Genomic DNA, 10,761 nt, shown 5'->3' on the forward strand with positions numbered 1-10,761 from the left:
GGTACCAGAGTGAACTCGGGTCTTTGCGCTTGCAAGCAGGCCACCATATCACTGAGCCAAATCTCCGGCCCCCCAAAAAAAATTTTTTTAAAAAGGATTGGGATGTAGCTCAGTGAGAAGGTCCTGGGTTCATTCCCCTGTACTGAAAAACAAATATATACATACACAAACTTGATCTTAGCCAAAAGGCTCAGAAGCAAAAAATGAAAAATGCCTGGGGATGTAGTTTAGTGGTAGAGCACTGGCCTAACAGGCATAAGGCCCACAACCCCCAATACCAAAAAAAAAAAAAAAAAAAAAAAACAGATGGCATCTATGCAGCCCTATCACACCTAAATGATTCCAGGCATCTGTGTTTTCAAGAAGTATTCAAGCACATTCTGAAACATAATTCTATACCTCAATTTGGAAAGCCTTTGTTCTATGGGTCTTTGTGGTCCTCAGAAGATGAGTAACGACAATCATATATTTAACTGCCTACCAAAGGCTGAAAATGAAATGTGAATGGAGATGTTAACTGACTCCAAAGTAATAAGACCAATGGGAAAACTGGAGCAGTAACTGGGATTATAGATGAGGACACCAAACATTTCCGAAGTGGTCTAGGAAGCTGTTGCCAGGAAGAACAGTCTCGTAAGGCCCTCCCTGAGCTCAGGAGAAAGTCATCCAGGGAGCAAGAAGCAATTTACCATCTGAACATCCATATTCTCAGAGCACTAACCAAGTGTCAGGAGGGAAGACAAGGGTATTAAGAGACGTGGCCTTTGTCTCACGCCAACAAAGAAAGCATCATTAATGCCGTCAGTTTCCTATAAACATAAACACACATAACATTTTGCTCACATAATAACTCTTACTGAGGACCCACAAGTGCTGAAACCCAGGCCCAGCAGTGACTTCCACATGCCTGCTGAATGCTTACCTCTGTAAGCGCATGCAGCTGTCCTTGATGTACACAAACGCCCATGAACCTGAAAAACAAAGCAGATTTTTAAACAAAATGAAAAAGACATGAATATAAATTCCATATGGAGAAAGTAGCTGAGCTACCTAGGTATTAGAAACAATCCAATACCTGTGAAGCCTCCTGGGTTCCTATTTCATTAGCTTAATTAAGATGCCACACTGATAAATTTCTAAGTTTACCATGAAACATCTGGTTGTAGCTAGCAATATGTAGTAGTAAAAGCAATAGGTGGAAAGCAGTTTGGTAAGCCTTAAAAGTAGCATGGTAGCTAGGAGTGGTGTTGCATGCCTGTAATCCCAGCACTCAGAAGGCTGAAGCAAGAGGGCCGCCAAGCATTTGTGGCCAGTCTGGGTTACAAAGTGAGTTCACAGCCAGCCTGAAATACATAGTGAGACCTTGTCTCAAAAAAACAACAAAAAGACTAACATCTTTAATTCACAAAGAACTCTTCCAAATATATAATAAAAAGATGACCCAACAGAAAAATAAGCAAAAGTCATATACATGGTTTACAGAAAAATAAGTATAAATGGCTAATAAAATATCAAAATGTGTGGGTTGTGGTGGCGCACACCTACAATCCCAGCACTTGAGAGGCTGAGGCAGGAGAATCACCATGAGTTCAAGCCAGCTTATATAGCAAGACACTGTCTCAAAAATTAAAATAAAATGGACCATGAATTAAGCTCAGTTGTTCCACACCTGCCTTACAAGTGCAAGATTCTGAGTTCAATCCCCGGTTATCAAAAAAAAAAAAAAAAAAAAAAAAAAAAAAAAAAAAAAAAAAAAAAAAGATAAAAAAATAAAATCAGCAGGTGTGGTGGCGCACACCTGTAATCCCAGCACTAGGGGAGGCAGAGGCAGGAAGATCACTGTGAGTTCAAGGCCAGCCTGGGCTACATAGTGAATTCAAGGCCAGCCTGCACTACAAAGTGAGACCCTGACTCAAAAAACCAAAAATAAATAAAAATGTGTTCAGATTCACTTATAACTAAAGAAATACACACTAAAACAGAGAGCAACAACCTTTTAAATCAAAGACTGAGGCTGATGAGGCCTAGTGTTGTCCAGAAGATGAGGAGAAAGGACATCACATAAACCGTACAGTGCTCGGTCTAACTTTTTCAAAGGATAATTGATTACATCTAGCAAAAATTTTAAATGCTCTAATAATTCTACTTCTAGGAATTTATCTTACAAATATACTCAGTTCAGGTGAACAAAAATATCTGTAAAGCTATGATCTTAATGCTTGTGTCCCTCCAAACTTCAAGTGATGAAACAGTCCACAGGATGATGGTATTGAGCAGTGGGACCTCTGGGAGGTGATTAGGTCATAAGGACTCTGCCCTCATGAGCAGTCTTCGTGCCCTTACAGAAAACTGTGCCTGAGGAACAGTGTTTGCCCTTTCTATAAAGGGAACATATGGACACCAGAGGCTACAAAGCAGAAAGCCCTCAGGAGACTATGAATCTACTGGCATCTTGATCTTGGACTTTCCAGCCTCCAGAACTGTGAGCAGTAAATTTCTGTTTATAAATTACGCGGTCTAAGGTATTACATTATAGCAGCCCAAATGGACTAAGATAAAGAACATCTGCTTTCAACAGTGTATTTAAACCTAAATACCCACAATAAAAGACTGTTTGAATAGCTATGGTATATTGATAGGGTGGAATGCTACACAGCCATTACAAAAACTGAAGTAGATATCGAAACACTAATATGGGAAGAGACAGAACATAGAGAGTTAAATAATGAACTACAAAACAATATGGCATAATTCCATTTGTAGAAAAATATATGTGAACAGAAAATGCCTGGAAGCATTAATGGCATTGTACAGGAAGAAAGGCTGATATTCCTTTTTTTAGTTTACACACTGCTGTTATTGTTAAAAAAATTTTTTTCCTCAACCAATAGGTTATATTTATAGATAAATGTTAACAGGGTGTGGTGACACATGCCTATAATCCCAATAAAAACCATAAAGCCAGTTGTGGTGGTACATACCTGTAATCCCAGCACTCTGGGAAGCTTAGGTAGCACACCACAGTTTGAGCCCAGCCTGAGTGACAGTGACTTAGCAAGACCCTGTCTCAAAATAAGAAAATTTTCCGAGGCAGTGTGGGTGGGATTCTGGCGTGAAGGCCTGGGTTCAATCCATAATATCAAAAACAAACAAATAAACCACACACACAAAAAACCCCAACAATTTTGACTGATGAAGATCATAAACAAGGAAAAGATAAATGCCATAAAGCCAGTAATGCAAGCATTTGGGCTGTCAAAAAAAAGCCTCATAAAAAACAACACCCAAGTCCCAGATCAGCTGTAGGTTATGAGGACAGAGAGAGGGCCAGGAGCTGACTATCCGGAGAGCACGAGTACGGCGGTGGCTGTGCTGGTGAGGGCCGTGTGGACCTTGAGGCAACAGCCCATGGGTATTCATTCTCTGCCATGTTCACAGTGCCTACAAACAGGATGCAAACTCAGCACAGTACTGCAGGAGCAGAAAGAACTGCAGAGGGAGGCTGTCTGGTCAGCTGTAACATTACAGCAGAGTTTGTAAGACCTGGTGCTTCCACATTTTAACTAACATCACAGCTTCTTCCAGTGGTGGTTTCTGGACTGCTATCTGTACGTTTACCCTGAAACCTGAGGAAGGAAAAGAATCTGAGGAAAGATCTATGTAATACTGAAAACAAGGGGCAGGCTCCAGTGACAGGGCTAAAACTTACCTCCACGTGGGAAAAGATAAGAAACAAAATAGCAGAGTAGTGAAAAGGCGCGGAAGTTAGAGGGCCTGGGTTCAAGTTCCACTTTCACTTTTCACTAGGTGAGCAGTAAAACGGGGTGACACTGTAACGTAAGATTATTAGAAAGACTGAACGAAACAATGAATGTAATATGCACAGACAGTACTGGCACACAGTAAAAGTTTTTAAAAATGTAAGCAATTATCATAATTATAATTTAGGAGTGAGCCACCTAAGAATCAAAGTTGGTTCCAGGTAGCTGGGAAAAAGCTGATTTCTATGTACCCATTCTCTTCTCTGTGCCACAACCGTTCATTGTACAGACTCCTACTCCTACTCCTTGCCTTGTCACTAACAATTTCTAGGGCATGTTCAAATAAAGGTTAGTGGTTTTATTTTATTTTGTTGTTGTTGTTGTTTGGGGTTTTGGTTTTTTTTTTTTTTTTTTTTTTTTGGTACCAGGGGTCGAACTTGCACTTGCAAGGCAAGTGGTGGAACCACTGAGCTAAATCCCTGGCCCCTAGTTTATTAATTATTAATCCTATCTGGGTTACCTTTTCAAAATGCAAAATATGTCACTATTCCATTCTTTATAACATTTCAGTGGCTGTCTTCTGCTTATGGAAGACTCGAAATTCCTTACCACAGCAGTTAAAACACCATGATGAGCTAGGCATAGTGGTGCACACCTATAATCCCAGCACTTGGGAGGCTGAGGCAGGAGGATCACTGTGAGTTCAACACCAGTTGAGGCTCAACAGTGAGTTCCAGGCTGGCCTGAACTACATAGCAAGATCCTGTCTCACAGAACAAAATGCTCCACAATGTGCTCCAATTTATCTTTGAAATCTGACATTTCCCCATGGATCTTACTTATTTTTTTACCCATCTCTCCATCTCCTCTAGCTCTATCCTTGTAGCCTGAAAACATGCTCAAATTTCCCCCTTTTTAAAAACTCCTTCCTGGCTACTATATATTCCTTTTCTCGTACTATCCTGCTTCCTCCAGGGTATAGTTTTTGTATTTCTTTTCCCTCTTTTAGTCCTCTGAAGCTCATTCTAGATAGCAAGTTTCTCCCTCACTCTTCACTTTTCAAATAAACTTTGCCACTGCTTAAAAAAAAGCCTTCCTTTGCATGCTCCCTTATACATGACCCTAATTCACTCCTCATCTGTTAGCAAGCTTTAAGTTACATTCTCTGTCTACAGTTCTTTAACTTTCATTCATTCCTAGACTCATTATCTGCCTTTTGGCCATGTCATTTTTTTGGTAACTTTCATTGCGGTACATTTATTGTAATCTTCTATGTGATGCTATTTGCTATGGAAAGAGCTTTTGTGGCAGATACACAGCTCTTGACTGAAGTCCAAATTCCTTAGCGTGTTATTAGAAATAATAATCACCAAATAAGCTTCACAATGCAAGCCTTTTTTTTTTTTTGGTACCGGGGATTGAACACGGGTCCTTGCGCTAAGCCTATTTAATAGGAAAGAACATTTAGAGTATAAGATTGGAAAGCCAAGAGGTACTATTTGGCTTTATTTAATCAAATATCTATAAAGTAGCCAGGCAATAGCTTTCCATTACAAAAACAATGGCTATATCTCAAAGTATGGGTCTTCTAGAAGCTGCAGTCTGGTTTGGCTGTGATGTGCCCTTGCTTCTCTTCCTCCCAAGCCCACCGTGATTGTGACCACATACTTCAGAGGTGTCACAGTCAGCGCATCTGAGCAGGCCGGGTTCGTAGGACAATTTTCCGCTGGCCCTCTCCTCTGACCCTGCTGCAATCACCATATCACAGCTCTCTACTTCCATGTGCAGCTCTTCTGCCCGACCCCTCTCACCCCACTCCTCACACAAACAGCCACCACTACCACCACCAAAATGGTGGTGTCAGAAAGCTGGCAAGTGCCATAGGCATTAGCTTTATACTGGCAGAGGAGCCTGAGAAGAGTTAATCGTGCCAATTGATATAAACAGAATGTACTTTAAAGGGGAATTTTTTTTTTTTTTTTTTTGTGCCAGGGATGGAACTCAGGACCTTGCTTTTGCGAGGTAAGCAGCAGCAACACTGAGCTAAATCCCCGACCTAAAGGGGAAATATTACTCATCCTTTGTAAGGCCTTGGTATGTGTCTAGAAAAAAAGCATATAATATCAACAGTAATTTTTTTATTGTAGTTACTACTGCTAATTATGTTAAAATCTAAACTGTGGATGAATCCTCAAATATTTTTTTAGTACAAGGTAGCACTTTAAAATATTATACCTGTATTCTGAATGATTCTTATTCTTAACCCATCTCCAAAATTATGATTGCTAAAATTACTGACACATGAAATAAGTGCTTTTTCTTTCTTTTTGGTTGTTTTGAGACTGGGTCTTGCTATGCAGTCAGACTAAACTTGAACTTACTACTAGCCCAGATTGGCCTTGAACTCATGGCAATCCTCCTGCTTCGACCTCCCAAACATTGAGATTACAGTTATGTGCCACCTAGCTAAGGCTCTTTCTAGTCTGAATAAAAGACAGCTCATCGCTGCTCTAAAATAAGCCTAACTTTCAACTCTGATACTACTGGTAAACTAGACTTTGATTGGATACTTCAGTCTTTTCGGTAGCACAATTTACTGTTCCGCACTGATTATCAATTTTTAAAAATTTTTATTTTATTAGTACATGTTTACAGTACATTAAATTTACACTCATCCTAGGGAGTAGGTACAAGTACATGACAAATCTTGATTCCTTTTTATTCCTATTCTCATTCCGTTCTCCATCTACCTCGCTTCCTCTGTCTCTAGATCCCCTTTCCCCATTTTCATTATTATTGTTAGTATTTTTTTTTGTTCATGTTTGCAACATACAATGTTTACATTCATTGTAAGTGTTTGACATCTGTACGTGACACAGCGTAAATCTTTTTATGTCCCCTTTCCCTCACCCTTCCCTTCACTCTCAGTCTCTTGGACCCCTTCCCATTTACAAAAGATCTATTCTTTTCCAACTTCTGCCTGTTCTCAAATTGTTGCATTGGCCTAAAATGCTTCTTTCCTTATTTTTATGTAGATTCTACCCGTCCTCAATGACTCATTCAAATACTTTCTTCTCACAAAACAAATCTGGTCCCTTTCTTCTGAACTCACGCCTGTGGGTTGGCAAGGCCTCCATCTACACCTCACACCACAGCATCACCACGTCCCGCCTTTACTAGGTTTAGCCATGCTCCTGGTATTCTCCAGCAGACCACTGCTTCCTAACACCTGACATTAACAATATAAGCACTTGCTGGGGAAATGTAAAGCAACTCTGCTCTCTCAGAAATTTTTCAGTATCTAACATGTGCCAGGCACTGGTGATGATGATGACAGCTAACACTTTTTTTTTTTTTTTTTAAATATCTTCAGCTTTTAGTTTTTTTGTTCTTCGGGAGGGGTTGTTCGTTTTATTTTCTTGAGACAGCTAACTCTTAATGAGACTGACTATGCAAGTATTGTTCTAAACAATTCATATTATGTTAAATCATTTAATATTCACAATAACCCAGAAAAGTAGTACTTTTATTACCTTCATCATGCCAATAAAGACCTCGACACACAGAGAAATTGAGTATCTTGCCCCAAGTCATATAGCTAAAAAGCAGCAGTAGGTTGCAGAGTCTACGCTCTTAAGTTATGTGACATTACACCTCATAGTTATAAAAAGGATATAAAGATGAATACATAGATCTCTTCCCTATGGAGACACTGGCTACTGAAAAAGTTTCTGTGGCAGATCACACAGCTCCTGATTAAAGCCCAAATTCTCACACCTCTCTCATCTCCTTTTACATCCACCTACATTCTCAGTATTTTATATAACTTACCACTCCCAAATATGTCCTGAGTTCTCTACTTTCACATCGTTGCTAGAATAAGTTTCTGTTTCTAGCATCTATTTTTCAAAGCTTACCACTCCAAGGGACAGGGATTTAGCTCAGTGGTTCTGCCACCTGCCTTGCAAGCAAAAGGACCCAAGTTTGATCCCCAGTACCAAAAAAAAAAAAAAAAAAAGGCTTTACCACTCCTTAAAAACTTAAGAGCACAACCAGACAATAAGCATTTATAGAGCATTTACTATGCGAGGTACGGCTATATATTAAATCATTTTGGGGGTTGGTTATGATTTCTAATTCAGAGACATGATTTCAAATATTCCTCTGATCCTTCCAATCAAGACTAATCTTACTCTTCCATAAACACTCATATCAGTCTATTTCGAAACCTCTATCATAGTACTTATCAGGCCTATCTTCTAAATCAAGTTCAATCTATACCTAGTTCTTTCACTAAATTAGGTTCGAAATGCAGAGATCCATGTGCGGAAAATAATGTCTACTTCTTCATCAAAGAACTTGCCTTTTCCTTCTGAAATAGACTGTATTTCCCAGTGTTCCTTACAGTGGGTTATAACCATCACACTGAGTTCTAGCTGGAAGTATAGGGACAGATGAATGTGATCTGTCGAGTAAAACCTCAATGCTATCTCCCACATACTTTTCAAATCTTCTAGCAGATGCAGAAGACCCAGGGGAGCTGAGGGTAGTGCTGCATGCCTGTAATCCCAGCACTCGGGAGACTGAGGCAGGAGGATCGCTGCAAGTTCCAGGCCAGCCTGGGCTCCATAGTGAGTTCAAGGCCAGCCTGAACCACACAGCTAGACCCTGTCTCAAAAAAAAGAAGAATAAAAATAAAAAGAAAGAAAGAAAAAGAATCTGAGATCTTATCCTGGATTAAAAATAGCTCCCCCTCCCATCTCTATCCAATCTGCATTTAAATGAGACTGGAGCAGGAGACAAGCTTTTCGACTCCAGATTCTGGGCCGCCTACTGCAGTATTTGGCCACATACACAAAAGACTCTGCAGGTTTGCGTCTCTCTATATACTTAAAACACTGCCTTGTTCACAGTGCTCTGTAAATATTTACTGAATTTTTTGCTCACTGCAACAGCACACATAATAAAATTGGGAGGATATAGAGAAGATTAGCATGGCCACTGCACGAAGCTGACATGAAAATTCATGAAGCGTTCCATAATTTTAAAAAATATTTACTGGGGGCCGGAGATTTAGCTCAGTGGTGCCACCGCCTGTCTCCCAAACTCAAGGACCCAAGTTCCATCCCCTGGTACCAAAAAAAATTTTACTGAATTTAATTAAAACTTTAAAAATTTGTATTCTAAGGTGGGATCTTTCCTAGGCCCTACTATCAGCCAGCAGTCTCAACAAGGGGAAGGTGCAACGTTATGTATTGGAACATGGGAAGAAAATTATTAAAAAGAAAAGTTTAGCTTTCCTGATATTTAATTATGAATTAATATAAAAATAATTATGAATTCATAGTGGCAGGAGGGATGTGCTCAAAAATGTGTTCCCACAGAGAGAGTACGGAGATAGTAGGACTACTAATGGCCTCCAAGTGCTGTTCATACCCTAACCGCCAGAGTCTGGGAGTGTTGTTATAAAGCAAGGGGAATACAAGAGAGGGGCAGTTCAAATTAAAGTTGTACATGGGGAAAGGAAACAAAGCTGCCAGTCCACTGACTTTAAAATAGATTACCCTGGATTACTAAAATGGGTCTTTGTACTCTACGGATCCTCACAGATGAAAGGGAGGCAGAAGAGTCAGATCAGAGGTATGAGGTGCCGGTGCTGGTTTGGAGGGTGGAAGGAGACTACAGCCAAGGAATGGGATAAGCCACTCATAGCTGACAACACTTAAGGTAAAAGCTTTTTTTTTTTTTTTGGTACAGGAATCCAACTCAGGACCTTGCACTTGCAGGCAGGCATGATGGCGCCACTGAACCAAACCCCCAGTCCCTGGAAAGACCTTTTGAAAGGAACACAGCCCTGTAGACATCTTGATTTTACCCCAGTAGATCATGTCAGACTTCTTACCTACAGAGTTGAAAGAGTAAATGTGAGTTGTTTTAAGCTACTAGGTTTGTGGTAATTTACTGTGGTAGCCACAGGAACTAAAAATAGGTACATAATCCCAAAAAATTGTATGGACCACTATCCTGTTATAACATTCTCAAATCTGAGGTAGTTTTTGGGTTTGACTCTTTCTAAACAAGCACAAGGAAAATAATATTAATATGTTCCTTGGTGGCATTCACATTGGGGCAAATAAAATATTTATTGAACTCACAGTTCTGTACACAGTTCAGAGATGAACAGTAAAGTTTAAGTGTTGTCTTTCCCCAAAAGTTGATTAACCTAAACAGCAAAGTGAAGAGTGGGGCATGACAGGAGGCTGCCCTCATTCTGATTAAACAAACAAACAAACAGTAACACTACTGTTACCACTGTTAGACTTGTACCTGAAGTTTTATGGCCACTGTGTCAAAGATGTCAAGAAAATGAGTATATATTGCTCACCTATAATCACGTGCTCTATATGCGTCACCTGAGAGGAAACTGCCCTGATTTTATCATATAGGAAAATGAGGTTCAGAGGATTTAAGTGACTCAACAATGATTGAAAAGGATACTGGAATCTGGATGCTTGGCTCCAAAGCCCTGTGCCCTGAGACAGTAAGAATGAAAAATGGCCGGTAGTTCAATAGCAACTTTATTTTTTATTCATTTTCTAAAAGTATTGGGCAGGGGTATAGCTCAGTAATAGAACACATGCTTACCATGTGTGAGGCCCTGTGTTCAGTCCCCAGCACACTCACAAACTCCTAACACACAAAATAATTTACCTATGAATCAATGAAAATTTCACTGATTTGCTTTTACAAGCTCTTCTGCTACCACTTTTGTGCAATAAGCAGCATCTATATTAAAAGTGTTCTATCCTATACTGGTCTTTGAAGAAAAATGGTTGACTCTAAAGGTTACAGTGAGCTAGATGTGGTATGGTGGAGAATGCCTACAATCCCAGCACTCAGAAGGGTGAGACAGGAGGATTGCCCTTCTGAGTGCTGGGAGGCAACATAGTGAGTTCAAAGCCAGCCTGAATACACAGAAAGCCTGTTCAAATATATATAT

General features: G+C 39.9%; 1 protein-coding gene and 1 non-coding gene across 5 annotated transcripts in view; one reads left to right on the forward strand and one right to left on the reverse strand.

Moving 5' to 3' along the window:
* Positions 1–10,761, reverse strand: part of Tesk2 (testis associated actin remodelling kinase 2) — a 91,423-nt gene that overhangs the window by 38,639 nt on the left and 42,023 nt on the right. For all 4 annotated transcript variants that reach the window (XM_010610163.2, XM_010610164.2, XM_033767229.1 and 1 more), the window contains exon 3: positions 923–971. In XM_010610163.2, coding sequence (XP_010608465.1) covers positions 923–971 — 49 coding nt within the window. The remainder of the gene's footprint in view (positions 1–922; positions 972–10,761) is intronic.
* On the forward strand, positions 8,701–8,807 carry LOC117287472. Its single transcript, XR_004518768.1, has one exon. It is a non-coding gene; the product is annotated as a U6 spliceosomal RNA (small nuclear RNA).

The sequence above is a fragment of the Fukomys damarensis genome, unplaced genomic scaffold (genome assembly GCF_012274545.1).
Source record: "Fukomys damarensis isolate Sample0158 unplaced genomic scaffold, DMR_v1.0_HiC HiC_scaffold_23, whole genome shotgun sequence".
NCBI lineage: Eukaryota > Metazoa > Chordata > Mammalia > Rodentia > Bathyergidae > Fukomys > Fukomys damarensis.